Raw genomic sequence first — 17014 nt, forward strand, 5'->3', positions numbered from 1 at the left:
TTGCGTTTATGCATGTCCCAAAAAGCCTTTACATCGAATATTTAGATATTAGTTTACTTCATGGTCTGCACCAGCAGCAGGACTGTAACATACACTTGTGTGTTACTAGCGCCATCTACTGTTCTTCAGGCTGCTTTACATCTGCAAGTTAGACAATTTCCTATCAGATTTACAAATTGGTTAAGTAATATAATCTGATTTAAAACAGTTATTTGGGCACTATATGAATCTTGTCACATATACAACATGTGTGTGTGCAAATTCTGTGAACAAATAATGGACATGAGACAGAAATGTTTTAAGATTGGTTTTACTATACAAAATAATTTGTGACAAGCTCATAAAAACAGGTATGGCACAAGTTCTGAATGAAAAAAATGATAGTTGATGCTTTATTTTATTGCTGCGAATTTCCTTCATTCTGTTTCTGGTTGTATTAGTCTTATCAATAAGAAAAAATAAAAATAAAATGCCAGCATTGGGACATTATGTCACTTTTAAACACAAATATCCCATTGTTATCTTTTTTTAAAAATGTAACAGTTTAACCAAATTGTACACAAAATCTTTTTGAAATATTACTGTTGTTCTGGTATTAAAACATATTTATACCAATTACTAATAAACAGCTACATGACCCAATTAAAAACCTCACAGGTCCCTGGTTTCACTGACATATAACAATTTGTGACCATAAATAAAACACAATAAAAGTGAACTGGAGCCGATCCAAACACAGTGAAGAGTTACAGGAAAATAAGAAAACATCACTTTACTTATTTATCACTTTTTTGTGACAAACGAGCAGTTTACAAAATTTGAGAGTGGTTCCCCCATCTTGTGTAACCAACTGTTGGGTTTCCAGTGTTCATAAAGCACATTGATAGCTACATTTAACTTCAGAAGTTGAGGAAAGTCCTTGCAGAGAAGTACTGAAGACTAGAGTCCTCCGTACAGAGCAGCATTTTGTCCTGATAAGGAGTCCGATAAGCATTAAGTAGCAAGGCAGTGGGAGTTTTCAGTGGTTCTCGCGTTCCCTGTCCGGAGAGACTTTGTCAGTATCTCAAGCTATTCCCCCCCCCAACATCCATTTTGCACATCCGCTCATAAACAGCACCGAGCAACGAGGCATCACCAAAGCTCACACTTGTGTTTAGGGTTCATGGGAGCATTTGCTTTGCAGCCAAAGTGCTTTGAGAATTCATGTGAATTGGAGATGGTGCCGATGACTCTAAATCTTGACGGACTGTGAGGATCTGTGATTACGCCCTCGTGTGAACTTTCAGGTGTCCTGACAGAGCACCATACCTGCAGGAATAATAACATATAAAAAGAGACAACATGAGAAATTAATTGCTAAGTTTCTGTGAAGAATTATGAAGAGATTTCAGAGGTTGGACGGAATTAATTCATTTATTTCTTGTCATAACAGCTCTTTTAGGTGTTTTTTGAGCTGATTATTAAAATGTTCCTGCCGAGGACACATTTACGCTTCTGGGTTTTGTTTTAAAGTTCCCCTCATGTCCAAAGTGTGTTGTTTTTTTTCCACTACTAGGCTGTTTTCACATTAATCAACTACGAAAGCTTCATGTGTTTAAACACATGAATGAACAAGCATGTGGAAACTTGAAGCCTCCTGTTCACTGATAAATAACTTTTCAATAAAGAAGGAGACATCTTGTATGTATCTAGATGGTATGAAGTCAGAAGAAAAGAATATGAGTAATGTGAGTGATACAAACCTGGGCAAATCCTACAAAAAACAGCTGATGGTTGGTCATTCCCAGCGCAGGCAGTGTGGCCTCCTCGCCGTTCTTTTTGATCCAGTTCACGTAAGCCTTCGAGGCAACAAACGATCATGTTACACACATGCATTCACTGTTATGTAAAAAGTGTGCGGTGATAAGGGAGATAGAAGATCCACTTAAGGTCCTCCCTGGGTGTTATTTTCCTCTCGTTAATATGTACCACGTAATGTGGGCTGCTTCACTTCCATAGGGTTTGCTCAACGGGCTTCATCGCTTATGACCTTTCATTACATGGAAAGAATGTGTCCATGTGAAGAAGTAACCAGAGGCTGACAAGGCCACTCGTAACCACCTGTTGCATTTCCAGGCTTCACTGTAAACCAGACAACCTGCTTTTTCCAATACAGATTAATGGATGTGACCCACAGCAGCCTCAGCAAATAAACTAATGCAGGGGATTAATCTCTGATCTGTGTGAGGGTTTTTCTGCCCTTGTAAACATGCAATCTGACGATGTTGCTGTCAAAAAACATAACAGCAGTTGTCTCAACTATTCCCTAATAATAATGTAAAGGCTCTCTTGCAGCAGCGTTTAATTGTTTGTCTACACCAGTGACAGAAAGCCACTTTCCCCCAGGTTTTAACCACATAACCGAAATATTCAAGGTTTACTTATGCTTCCTATTTGACATCGGACCTTGTAGGCGGCCTTTAGTCCACCGTTGTCAGCGATGTTCTCTCCCAGGGTGTGTCTTCCATTCAGAGGCTCCTTGTTGATACTGTAATTTCCGTACTGCTCCACCATGCACTGGGTCTGCTTCTTAAAGGCCTCCACGGAAGAGTTCTTCCACCAGGGACGCAGGTTTCCATCCTTGTCGTATTCCCTCCCTTTGAATGAACGTGTGAAATATTACAGACAAGTTGCACTTCAAGTGTTTTTTTATTTAACAAATTTAGTATAAAGATGGTTAATTTTTATCATCTGAAATGTAAATGTCAGTATGTGTATGTTTAAAAAATAAAAATATTTACTGACCTTGGTCATCAAAAGCGTGAGTCAGTTCATGTCCCATGACAACTCCAATTCCACCAAAGTTAAGAGCTCTGAAAAACAAATCCTACATTGTGAAAATGTTAACACCTTTACAACTTTTCAACTTTTGAGTTTATGGCCCTCAAGTTGGTTAAAGAAACTTGACATTTTGGGAAAAACAGTGTCGCTTTCTTGCCCAGAGTTAGTTGAGAAGATCAATACCACTCTCACATATCTGTTTGTTCAATATGAAGCTGTAGCTCGAAGCCTGGAAACAGGGAAACAACTAGTCTGGCTCTGTCCAAAGTAACAAAATCCACCTAAAGTCCACCTCTAAAGTTTGTTTTATCTCGTTTGTTTAATCTGTATAAAAGCCGAAGTGTAAGTGACAATTTGTGATTTGTACTCAAAACAACAGCCAATACATTACATTCTGTGTGGATAATGTTGAATGGTTTATGGTTTTGTGAACTAAAGACAATTTTCCACTCTGGTGTACAATAAACTTGTTTTCCATTCTACTAAAATGCATCCAACAAGATTGAATGCAATTTAAAAAAAAAACCTACTTAGGCCATGAACGACTATAGAAAGGAGCCTGAAGAATTCCTGCCGGCAGAACCATCTCATTCTTGGTTGGGTTGTAATATGCATTCACGGTCGGAGGGGTCATGCTCCACCTGCAAAAACAAGGAGCACAGAGTCACCACGTGAGGCTTCGTGACATCAAGGTCACAAAAAAAAATTCAGAACATCAATTCTGCCCCTCTCTGCTGTGCCAGTCTGACTGCAGATCAGTTTGGAAGGCATGGGAACCGTGATCTGTCCCCTCCCTCCCCACCCCCCAGCCTAATTAGAGACACGGATCAGTTCAGCAGAGAGAAGTTGGTTGCCTGGGAACATTTGTGGATGGCAGCAGTGAACTGCTGAGTCAGTATAATGGGAATGTGTCCCCGTCGGAGCGTGCAACCTCCTCTCTGGCAAGCGGGGCGGTTGGGATGTGTGAGTGTGTGTGTGTGTGTGTGTGTGGGGGGGGGTTATGAGGGAGCAAACTCACTGATTTCTGTTGGGAATTTTCCTCAGCTGGTCCGCAGTCACTCGAGCTGAGAAGTTGTAGTATTGCATGACGTTTTGGAAGTAAAGCTCTGACACCACACTGAACTAAAAGTGGGAGGAATCAGAAATGATAGGAAAAAAATGGAGTTGAGTGTTTTAGACAAAATGAGACATTATGTGATAAATAAAACTTATTTGACATGTAATACAGTTAAACATTTACCTACATCATTGAACACTTTGTCCAGCTTTGTGGCGTTCATGATGAACTCTGGATATCCGACCATGTTGTATATCGCATCTGCCTGTAATAAATAGGATTTATTTGTAACTGTAAAAGACACATTTTCACACCAGGTGGCAGCGCTGTATTTCTCATCCACTTCAGCACAAACAGCTCAACACAACTAACTTCGGATCGCCCTACAGGAGCAATAGCAACACTTCCTGGGGAAAGAAATACACACCCACCTTTTCTTTTGCTGCTTTTTTTGTCTCGGAGTCCATCCAGCTCACATACTTCAGGCTTTCCTCAAATGCCCATTTAATTTCTGCAACCATATCTTCAGCCTGAGGCGCAGAGTCAGAGACAGTAGGAAAAAGTCAGAAGCACATCATCTCACACAGTAGGAGCAGCTATTGTGAGGGAAAGGACTTTGAAGCACTTACAATGGCCTTGCTGTCCTCAGCAAAGGTGGCTTTGACAAACATGGCTCCAAGAGCGAAGCCCAGGGCGCTGTCTGTATCACTGACGCACAGCTTCCAGCGTGGAGTACAGCTCTGCAACATCAAATGAACACATCAAGGCATGTTTAAGGAAAAATGCCTTCATGCATTCTCTCTTTTTGTTTGATAACATCAGTTTTTTTTTTCTCCTCACATTTCATTCAACCCATTTCAATTAGTCACTTCCTACATTTCCCAAAATGAACATGACTAATCCCACAAAACATGGGTGGACTTGTTTCTGACGATTCTGCTGTGGGCTCCGTGTGTAGGTGTGGAGAACTGTAGTGATAGTGAAACAGTGAGAGTGTTTCTACGAGGGCCACGCAGTCTACTAATAGACCACTACTTCTCCTGCAAAGCCCTGTGCTAGTTTTGGTGACCCAGCCAATCTGTTCCTGCTTCTCGCCCAGTGCGTGCTGGGATATATACCAAACCCCCCGACGACTCCGAACAGGAAGAGCCAGTATATAAAACCAACCGGTGGATTTCTCCCTACCTACACTCTCTATTGGTTGTATTCCTGTCACAGGATAATTTTTTTATTTGCCATTAAGAAATCAATACAAAACTGAATCAGGGCAGCCAGTGGTTTGTCTGTTCTGGGCTACTGTAGGAACATGATGGTTCAACGTGGAACAGGACCCTCTGCCTCTGTAGATAAATAGGTAAAAAAGTCACAATGATTCTTATTTTCAGGTGATTATACACTAATGAAAATTTTATATTTTATTTCTGCCAACAGAGCCTCCTAAATGTTACACACAGGACCTTTTTTACTTTACTCCATTGAGTTGGACAGGGAATTCATCTAACAAAAAAATGCAGCACTTATAGAAACTGTTTGCAATTTTTTTGTGACTTCTGAGCTCAGTGAGGCAAAGCTGAGCCATTATCCCTCTGTGGGCTGAGAGACAAAGTGTTCTCTCTAAAGGACTGAGTGGTGTTTTTAAGATAAACATGGCAACACAAGAGGAACCCCCACACACCGATTCTCGGCCTATTTACACTATAAACTGAAGCTAGCCAGCAGAACATCAACAAAAAAGAAGTGAATAACGGAGACATTTCAGAGAGGAAAAGAGTTGCATCCGTTTGCTTCGAGTGTCATTTTGTCCAACAAGCCTTTGTTTTGTTATATTTGTGTGTATGTGTGTGTCTATTTCCTGAATTTGTTAAAATCATTGTTTTAAACCTACAACATATTCTAGTTCTGAATGCAAAAACCTAAATGTTTCCTCCAATAACTGCAAATTACTTTATTTGTCTGCAGTTTTTATGATAAAACATTTGTTTGTGGTCTGGATAAACATGGGACCATAAACTGGGTGGTCTTCAACTACCTGGTTTTAAATGTGTACTGGTGATTTCATTTACAAATGGACCCCAAGGATCATGGCCACTAGGACTGTTTACCCCGTTTTGATACATAATCAAAGCACGGTATGAAGTCTGAAAGAGTCTTGAACTAGAAACTAGTCTTTCCCCCAAAACACCTCTGAGACAGAATGAACTCATACCAGTGACTTAACAATACTATATACACACAATACACTGGAAGTGTAGCATTATTCTGTAGATCTTGTAAAAACCTAAAATTTGAAAATGAATTTCTTACAAGTAACTTTACAACTTCAATTACAAGTCATGAACACACAACACACAAATGCACATAGTATCTATTCTCAAAAGTCTCCATCTATCTTAAAACAATGATTTTATATCTTAACTTAGAAATCTGAATCTCAAACAGCTGATTCACTGACTGCAAGTTTTGAAAAAAAAAAGACAAAGCTATTATCAGGTGAAAGGAAGGACAAGGACAAATGGAGCTGCATGCATTTGAAGATAAAGAGGAAACAAGGTCGGTGTGAGGAAATGAGGAGTATTCTGAGCAAGCTGTAAATCTGTGCACATAGGCACAGATGGAAAAAGAGACACAGCTGCACTTTTAACATAAAACAGATACACAAAGAAGCGCACATAGAAAGTTTTGGCTTTGTTATTACAGCTTGTTCAGATAAGCTCTGGGGGTCACCGGCGGAGCCTTCGCAGTCAGTTACTCTCTGAGAGCGAAGTACAACTTGTTGCCAAGTCTCAAAATCTTCAACTGTGTGTCTAATTAAAGGCTCAGTTCACCCAAGTTGCAAGAAACATATTTTCTCATCCATCCAGATTATTTTGGTTTGATTAATACCAATATGATGAGGGTGCATTGTCACTCTGGATAATCCACCAATCAAGTAGGTCTAATATGTTGTTTCTGGAAAGACGTGCCACTGTTGAATAGGGGTGTGAGAAAATATCGAAAAATATCATGGCACAATATTTTGTCTTGTGATATTGTATCAATTCTCAAAAACACTATCGATTTTAATGTTTAAACCCCCAACTGATATTACTAAGAGAAATCATGTTAAGGCAGAAAATCCTAGTAAATCCGTAATATGTAAGCCAGTAACCTGGTTAGTCTTAAACCCACATTTATGAACAACTTTGCAGTGATCAGATTTCTCTTCTACTTAATGCTTTGAATCAAGACGACAAATGATGCATGAGGCCAAGAAATCAGGTTTATCCAGTTTTAAACAGATTTCTCTTTCTCTCAAAAATCTCACCCCGATTCAAGAAACCAGGTTTGTCCTTAGGTGAAGTTGAAGAAATCAGGTTGGAAAACTAACATTAAGAAGTGATAATTTACAGTTATTGGCATGATGAAGGGAAAATTCTGCTTGGTGCCAATTCACATTTTTCTGCATTCTGTAACAATGAATCCTCTTCCAACTGTCATACACAAGAACAAGAGGTCAAGTGAAAAGGTCTCTAAACCCAGCTGTTCGGCTTTGGGAATTAGGAGCACTTCCTCTGCTGGTATATATACTGGCCTTCTAAAAAAAAGCCCAAATACACTCAGACCAATGGCAAAAATGACTGTGCTCTAGTTTGTCTATGACTGGTAACAATTCAAATAAACATTGAACTGTTTGTGTAAGGCAAAAAGCAGCGAGACAATGACGACGTATTCAGTTCTCAAACATGCTGAAAATACATTATCTGGTTGAGAATCTGCCAGCAGGTAAAACAGTACGTTGCTGTTCTTTTACCACTTTCTTTTTGTTTAACCCTATCTGTGTAAATCGGGATTACTGTGAAATACCTAAATTTGTATCTCTCACCTTCTTGGTTCCGTACATGACCTCGAGGAAGCGCTGCTCGGCATCCTGGAACCTCTGGTCCAAAATGGACACCATCTTCCTCACCACCTTCATTATCATGTAGTTGTTGAGTAGGCTGGAAAGGAAAATGTCAAATTCATTGTTTTGTTGCCCTCTTCAATGCTGCTCTGCCTTAAGCATTCAGGACTTATGCATGTATATATCAACTAAACAGTGTAAATACTCCCTCCTACTTTCTATCTTATTTATTTTACTGTATCATTATAAATGAGAGTGAACAGACATAGCAACATACAATCTGTACTGGACATGAACATGGGAAAAAACTATTAAGTGTCTGACCTTTTATTTGTTTTAGTTATGAGGTCAGAAACTTTCTGGAGGTATTCTTTGGCATAAACAACCACTGGCTCCGACTCGTTGAGCGGAACAGGAGCAAACACTTCTGTGAGGTATGGCATCCAGTCCACTGCAGGTACAAGAGTCTGCGAAGAAACAGATTACAGACATGTTGAGAAGTCTGTAACATGTATAATTTCATATGAAGTCCTACATAAGTGCTGTATACCGTTTTATTTGTTTTATTTATTTGTTGGATCAAACAGGGAGACACTTACTGTCAAGTCCTTGGCCTCCATCTTATGGTAGATGAGCTCCTCATCTCTCCTCTCCTCCTGCGGGACTGTGATGTTGGCCAGGGCGGTTTCAAAGTCCACAATCTCCTCCATCAGCGTCTGAGACGTCTCCTCAGAGCCGCCCAGGAGAACCCCTAGCTCCACCAGGAAGCTGAGGTATGCCGTCAGATACTGTGAAGTCCAAGTAGGCAGCACAGTGAGGTGGAGGGTGGTTGGGGGAGACAAGGGGTGTGTGTTATTGGGGATACAATTCTATTAGGAAAGTAATCTTAAACTATGCAAATACAAGCTTCTATGCAGAGTATTTCCCCTGAAGCTGAAATACTTCATATTTCTTGGCTCTCTTTGCAAAAACCTACAATGAGCCTTTGGGTATTTTCATAGCTGAATTCCAAGTATTTGCTTTGTTCTGATTACATAAAATCTTGACTTAATTACCTAACTTGAGCTTAGATATCTTTTACTTTTACTGTCCAACTTGCTCGACCGCAGTGAAACCAGTGTAATGCTGTAAACCATTTGTCCACAGTACCTTTTCATTTGCTGTTTTGTTGAGGTAGTAATCCCGTGAAGGTAGTCCCAGGCTGGACTGATCCACCTAAAGTCAAGAGAAACACCCTTATGACTCCGGGTTCACCCCCCATTTCCAACACTCACAAACAACCTATTGTTTTCATTCCTCTAGCGCCAGCATGCAGGCTAAAAGCAGAAGCTCTCCAAAGATCCTATCAGTACCATTTGTTGTCGGTCTCATGACCCTACAAAGGAATGAAGTCTCATTTCAAGCTGTTAGTGTGAAACCAAGACCACCGAGATAATGAGTGGACTGTCCCCAGAATATCAGCAGAGATAAAAATCTGTCCCCCTCAGGGAAGCTTGTAAAAAGCTGCTTGTGTTGGAGGGAATTTGATGTATGACCTTAAACATCAATATAAATGTACTGGGATGTGATTAAAGGCTTCACTTTTTGAGATGTAAATATATGATTTTACACTAAATACACACCATTGTTCAAACAGAGGAAGCGTATAAAGTGGCCTGTCTGGAAATCTCTGACCCTCTCACCTGGATGATGTTACTGTTGGAGTTTTTGGAGTCAGTGCTGACAAACACGGTGAAGAAAGGCGAGGTGCGATAGTTGGCTGACACCGAACGCAAGACTTCCTGGAAGTTGTCCTTGTCCCAGGATTCGGTGAGGGCCCATCCTCCTATCTGAAACAGCCAGAGTTTAGTTAGAAACAAAGACAGACTGCTGGATGGAAGGAAATTGGTTCCTAGACACAAAAGAGGATAAAATGATGAATGAGATGTTTGACTGCTGTAGGAAATAAGCATACCTGGCTGATTAGCTCCTGTAGTGGCTTAGGTCCTAATTCCTCAATCTTGGCCTCATTCATGCAGGCCTGATAATATTGCTGGGCCTTTTCTTCTGCCTTACTCAGACCTTTCATCGTTGTGTTTTCTTCCCAGGAAAAGACATAAGATAAATTACGTAAATGCAAAGCTCAGCTCTGGAAAACAAGCTTGCCTGAGGCGGCTGAGGACACTGGATTGCACTCCAACAACGACCCTTACCTAATAAATGTTTCATTACAAGCATGTTGTGCTCCCAGAGGTTGCTGAAAGGCCCCCAGCGGGACTTGCCCTCGGGGAGGGGGTTGTTTTTCACCCAGCCCCCACAGGCAAAATTGTAGAAGTCATGGCAGGGGTCTATTGATCTGTCCAGGGCTTCTATGACTGCACTGGCCACAGTGATGCATGGCTCTGTTAGGCACAAGCCCGGGTGAGCTGCAGAAGAGAAGATTCAAAATAAAGAAATAAGATGTTTCATTCATAGATTAAAACACTTAATGCAGGAAACCCTGTCTGTTGATGAGAAAAATCATCTGATCCTCAAAACATTTTTGAGGATCAGAGCGGATAATATGAAAATATTTCATGGTAGGACCTCCAAATATACACGTGGATCTTCAGACCATCTGGAAACCATTATTTCATAAGAGGTAACAGCAAAAGATATACAACCTTGAGGGAATATTCCTCCTTGTATAAATGATTCACTGAAACGTGACTGCTGATGATCTTTTCTCCGTAGGAGGTAAAAGTTAAATATTGCCAGCCGATTACGTAATAGTCTGATGAAGGTTCATGATCCTGGATGACTACATCTCGAGGTTGAAAAGACTAAAGTTTAAGTGGCTCACTTTCCTTTTAAATGGTATTTAACTGGCTAGTAGATCAACTTTATTGCCCCTTGATTAGTGCTACTAACTAAGTGTGTCTCACAAAACAACTTCTTCCTGAGAATGGGTATTTTGTGTGTTGTGTTCTCAAGAATATTGTTAACCAGAAGCAATTAGAGGGGCAGCACAAAGGCTTTTTTTTAGCCACATCTTGTAAGTCTAAATACAAAATCTGTTTAACAGGAGGCTGAACAAACTGAAGAAAGTGTTTAGAGAAGTGTAAGTGCTAGTGTATAGTTTCAGGGGACAGCTCATCCCTAGCACTCGACTTACAGTAAAGACTTTCACCGTCTGTCCTTATAAGGTATTAAACAGAGACGGAACCAAAGTTACGAGCAGTGATGGGGTTAGTAGCCCGTGGAGAATTCATCCTTGTTCCTTTTATTATTTCAAAGTGTGATCTGACATGCGGTTCTGAATGGGAGGAAGCGGCATTAAGTTTCCCATGGTAAACTTGAGGAAACCAACGCAGATGAGACGCCGCCCGCACGTGATGGTAAAGCACTTTTTCCATAATGAACAAGCTCAAGGGAGAGATAGAGTTGTTTTTTAAGGCAGCTTAGCTGAAGGTGGGGTTTTGGTTTTAAAATAATAATCCACATATACTGTATTAAATAGCACATCCCCCCCCCGTAGCTCTTCACTTGGAGGGATAGATAAAGAGATAAAAGCACATTCAGTGTAGAAAGGTTGCACCTAACAGCCTCAGGAGTCTACAGATCTTTTTCTAACACTTAGCTTCGTGATGGTATTAATAGTAGCTAAAAAAAATGATTCTCAAAGAGTGGAAAACAATTCCCTCTTCTTTCATATAGACACAAGAATTGATTACATTCATACGTTTAAAAATATATATATTTTAATAACGTATAACGTTAACATACAATGAATATTTAGGCACATATTTGTTTGTTTCCCACTGTTTCCAGTTTTCATTGCAAGCTAAGCAAACCAGCTGCTGGCCGCACCTTCATGTTTACTGTAATGGATAGACGTGAGAGCGGTATCAATACTCTCGTGTAACTCTGGACAAAAAAGCCAAACAGGCGCATTTCCCTTAATGTCAAACTATTCCTTTAAGCCTGTCTCTTTGTGTGTGTTTTAAATTAGGATTATTTAGAGTTTTAGGTCCGCTGGTCAGACTATTTCACAGGCCGCAGGTGTTTCTTTTCAGCGTATGTCACCATTGGGTTTAAATAAAACTTTGAACTCACTCTGCTTGTAGAAGACCCCAGTTGTGATGAGAGATATAAACAGGCCCACAGACACAACACACAGTAAGAACAGCAGCTTCCTCTCTCTCTGTGTTCGGTCTGGCCAACACGTGGGACCACGGCCATGCAGAAGAGTCACCTGCACACAGAATAAAACCATTGAAGTGCTTAATATAATCCACAAAGTCAAAATATGATACTTTTGAAGATGTTTAGCTCGGTTAAAAGACGTAAAACTGACTTTAAAATCAGCTTTAAAACATAAACACACACAAACTCTGTTGAACTAATACAGTGTGGAAAATATTGTTTAGTCAAACAGCTTCTCAGGGATTTGATGACAGATTTGGTTTCAAAGCACAATGGCTTCTCTATTACGGCGCTTTCAAACCTCCTACACAGAAAAGGTTAAGCATTCTTCCATTGTTCCCTCACTTCTAGGTTAACATGCACGCATAAAAAGGATATTTTCCTTTTGCCCCAGATTGGGAAAAGACACAATACGTCTGTTCAACCGTATCTGCTGTTTTTTGTGGTTCACCTGTAACCGATAAGGACGTCGACCAAAAGAGTCAACCGAGGACAAGAGAAAAACAACATGAGAGAATTCATAAGTTAGAGGAAAGTCCATACATACTTTGAGGTCTGTGATTAAACTTTTTTTTAAATCAATGATTTATGCAGTGGATCTTAAACCCGCACACCCTGCTGCACTTTTTCTTCTGAATGTTTCTTTACTTAAGGCTGCCAAGGGAATTTATTTCCTACAGGAACGATTCCAAGGGTCACTCACAAATCTTTCACGGGGCACATTTAGCACTCTGGCCAGTCTTTTAGTATCTGTAAATAAATGCCAGATCTTGGACCTCACATATATCCCTGTGGAAGTTGATAACCCCTGAAGTGTATATATATATGTATATTATATATAAAAGCATCCGATTTAGAGCTATGAGCTTAGATGAGAGAGAATCCAACAGTCAGACTTAATGTGACCAAATCAGATGCCAAAGCTACAGTGGCTTCTTAATCCCAGGAGCTCAGCATGTTGGGTTGGTTTGGGCCTGAACTGAGAGCAATTGAGAGAAGACTCCCACTGCCAAGCCTGTGCACTTTCCATCTGCAGTTTATTGCAGTCTCTCTAAACCGTATTTTATTACTCTAAAAACCACAGCAAAATGATAATTATGTCAAAGTCTTGACTTGGAGCAGTCTGTCTCAGCTCTTCAGGTATACTCGGGGTCAAATAAAGTTTGTGAGGAATGACTGCACTGAAGAATCTCCGAGAGTAGAAGAAAATGAATAAAAACTGTCCACAGGAGAGTCTTTCAACCATAAATAAAGACTTTTTGTTAAAGTGCTGAGAGCAAACCATGTTGCAGTGTGACCTTAAAACCATAAATAACAGGTATGGTAGCTGTCAAAAGCAATCAGTCAATCAGAAGTTATACAATATGCTACGTGCAGCTCAACATGCCTAAATGAACTAGAATGAACTACACAAGAGCAAGATAGTTTAAAGCAGTCTGTGTGTGCAGATCTGTACAGTATGCTGTTTAATATACAGATTCAGACCAAAATATTCTTTATCTATTTGGGAAAATAAATGTCCAATCGCAGGTTTATCACCTGATATTTCTGACTATTTTCTCATAAACAACTGTTACAAATGATTTAAGATTCAAAGGATCTAATTAGTGTGTGTGACGACAGCTTTGTGGGACTAAATTGCTGTTATGTCATATACATGTAATTCATTATCAAATCTCAATCTCAATGCGAGTGTCTGAATAAATAAACCTTAACTATCTATGAGCATTAAAGTCTTACAGTGAGACGACTCCTAACTAGAAACAGCCCTTACTTTGTTGTAAAAAAACGTTTTTAAATCGCGAATTGTGCGTCACCGTTGACAAAATTACACACAGATCTGTTGAAACCAGGGTCGGACTCGCTGTTACTCCCTTCTGCAAAACATTAGCCACAGCATGAGGCTAATTTTAAGGTCCATAAACTGTATATCAACCAGACACTGGTTGGGTGAAAAAACACAATCCATGTAAATTACATGAACAAAAAGTATAAAAGATGGTTCAGTAACATCAATGTAAATTGGTTCAGACAAAACAAACTACATTAAACTTAACAACGTGGTTTTATGCCATAAAAAAGTTAGCATGATCTGATTACTGTATGTACTGTATTTGCAGCAAAGCAAATACACTACAGTCTTTAAGCTTCTTCCCATATTTCAAACCTCATAGCGCAGCATGAAGCATCTGTTTGGCAGGTTGACCTCCTGTAACGTATTATTGAAGCTTTTTTGAAATTCAAACATGTTTTTCCAAGAAGGAGAAACTCACAAGTTACAGACACACATTAAATCTAGTAGCTTAGTATCAGACATTGTTGGATTGGGCTAACACATGTTGAAGTGAAGCTTTTAAAACAGTTTTAAAGCTTTTTCCATAAGGTGTGAAACCCTAAAAAAAAAAGGCCTGTACATTTTTCCAATGTATTTTTTAATAACAGCATACTGACAGCAACCCATTAGTTTAATTTCAGCACAGGGTGTTTTACCTGCATAGGTGATGAAGGGTAGATGTCGTCACTGGTGGAGTCCACCAGGTCTTCTTCATCCAAGCGTGGCTCTCTTATACGTTGACATCTGAAAAGTTAAATGCAGAAAAGACTCTCTCAATGCTTCCATGTTCCTTCTATCCCCCTCTCCTCCCTCTCTCTCTCTCTCTCTCTCTGTCCGCTCCCACTCACGTGTGTGAGAGTGTTTGTGTGTGACGTCTATTCCTCAGCAGCGTCTGAGGCTTCAGGGTAGGGTTTCCCTCTAAAATACATCAGGAGGTATCTGGTTTGTCTGGTTGGGGAGATCTTCCACTCAAACGCAGAGTTGACTTTCAAGGAATGTGTCAGTCCTCTCCTTTCAAAAGCACTTCTCTGCTCCCTTCAACCCCAACAACACCTCTCACGGACCCCATGGCGCCGTCACAACACCAACAACAAAAAAATAAACTCCTCCCGAAAGTCCTTGTGAGATCTCCTTGTGGGTCCGCTCTTCCTCTTTAAACTGGTTTCTGTCTCTTTCTAGGCAACCCTTTTTGTCCCCCTGTACTTCCTCCTGTGTATGCAAACACGGCACGAGAGACAAGACGGAACGAGTAAGAAACAGGAAGGAGCACTGACTTACATGACTGAGACTGGGTGTGTGGAAGTGATTCTGCAATTGTGTGTGTGTGTGTGTGTGTGTGTGTGTGTGTGTGTGCGCATTCCCCAATGTGGTTTCACTTAGATTTAGGGAGGGAACCTCACAGTTGTAGTTCACACCCAGTGTCTTTTCTATAGGACATGATGCACTCGGGGGAGGGGCACGGACCACAACCCTCCTCCTACCACATGCTTGGAGTCGCTGCCCGTGGTAACCGTTACCTGATAGTCAGTTCCTCTTAACCCCTCACCCACAGGGCTGCTACCGCACGGTACAAAACACTGCATTTTATATACGTTACTCCTCATTAAGGTATTAAAATCCTGTGTGATATAATAGGTATAGGTTTGAAAAAGTAAACAAAAATGTGTGTCACATCTATTTAATATGACATCCACGTAGGACAAAGGATTTTGTTCATAAAGTATATTTTTAAATATCTAATAATATTTAAAAAAAAACAATTATCTCAGTCCCAAGTTTAATTAGCAATTCACTTTTCAGCTTTTCAACCTTTACTGCAACAACGCACAGCCAACCCGAATCACCCTCATGAAACTATTGAAGAATAACTGCCCTGGGATAAATATTAAATGGGATTAATACAAATAAAAAATTGGTTGCATATGTAGCAAACAGCATAATTAATTAAAAATACAATCTGTGAACCAGTTAAATGGTTACCCATCACAACAAAATTCCACACTATCAACCCAGTAAGATGCCATCATTCTGGCCACTGTATTAGTGATAGGCTTGCACATGAACTGATTAATTGATCAGTCAACATATCAATGGTCCTGACCAGCAACGTGAGCTCTGAGGCTTTGTTGTAACCCCTCCTCTACACCAAACATGTGCATCGTATTTTGGTCGTGTACCACCCAGCCTTTAATTAGACTTTAAAGAGTTCATTAAATTGTCATATTTGACACCGCCAAAGGAAAAGGAAATCTAACTCCTACACTTAAATACACCGTATAATCCAACTTAAATCTTGAATGTAACACCAAATATGTCTTCAGTTTCAAAAAAGTGTCTGTTCTTTTCTGAAAAAGACACTGTTCACTCAGTTTTTGGAGTGAGATTGAAAGAGATAAAGACAAACATTTGAACTTGCTATCACTCAAACATTTCTAGACAGATTGTTTAATGCGGGGACAACAACATAATCTAAGTTATTATTATTTTCTGATGCTGTTGAAGGTTTGTTAGCTAATTTTTGAAAACACAGGGAAGTCATAAGTACATTTTCAATATCAAATAACATACCTGTAATTTATATGGTCAAACAAACTGGTAAACAAAAAGGTCTTACGGCTGAAAACACAAAGCACTACCAAAGCATGCTTACATCCGATTGTCTTTGCACTACAGTGGCAGTACAGTAAAGAGGTTAATGATTAACTTAGTCGTCTGTCAGTCTGGCAGAGACACAGGCTCGTTGCTCAACACAGTGGAGTACACGGCAGGAGTGATGAAATCCTGACTATGTGTTTTTGCCAACTGAAACACAGCGAACATACATCAGATGTGCAGCCAGACTAAGTCGAATGCTGCAACCCGCTTTCTGGACTTTCACCTTCATGCTCTGGATTGCATCTTCCCATGTTGACATCCATTCAGCACAAACCAAAACCAGTGACTGAATATAAATGTTTACTGGATGAAGACAGATTAGGTCTTCTTGTAAACATAAGGATAGCAAACCCAGCCGCAGATCCACGCTTTATTTTATTTCCCCACTTGTTTCACGTAAACATACCACCGAGAAGAAGAAAAAAAAAAAAAAAAACGTTCCCACCACAGGCATTCCAGAGAATTCCAGGCAAAACCGAGAGCAGAAATTCCTGTTAAATCTTGTTTTCTATCAGACAAGATGCCGCAAATCAACCTCAGTAACACAGAGAGGGAGGAGACTGCCGTTAACCTTATCTTAACTCTAATAAACAAACAAAAAACA

At 40.0% G+C, this 17014-nt stretch overlaps 1 protein-coding gene across 1 annotated transcript; it reads right to left on the bottom strand.

Annotated features, from left to right (window-relative positions):
- Positions 1 to 294: 294 nt before the first annotated feature.
- Positions 295 to 15074, bottom strand: ece1 (endothelin converting enzyme 1). Its single transcript, XM_051414631.1, is given in 19 exon segments — positions 295 to 1308; positions 1743 to 1838; positions 2446 to 2636; positions 2785 to 2852; positions 3351 to 3461; positions 3839 to 3942; positions 4065 to 4142; positions 4309 to 4407; positions 4507 to 4617; positions 7740 to 7854; positions 8082 to 8224; positions 8357 to 8545; positions 8907 to 8972; positions 9440 to 9586; positions 9712 to 9836; positions 9950 to 10162; positions 11832 to 11970; positions 14412 to 14474; positions 14476 to 15074. Coding segments are annotated over 19 exon segments (2301 nt in total). The 5' UTR covers positions 14542 to 15074; the 3' UTR covers positions 295 to 1131.
- Positions 15075 to 17014: the final 1940 nt, after the last annotated feature.

This window comes from Dicentrarchus labrax, unplaced genomic scaffold (assembly GCF_905237075.1).
Source record: "Dicentrarchus labrax unplaced genomic scaffold, dlabrax2021, whole genome shotgun sequence".
Taxonomy (NCBI): Eukaryota; Metazoa; Chordata; class Actinopteri; family Moronidae; genus Dicentrarchus; species Dicentrarchus labrax.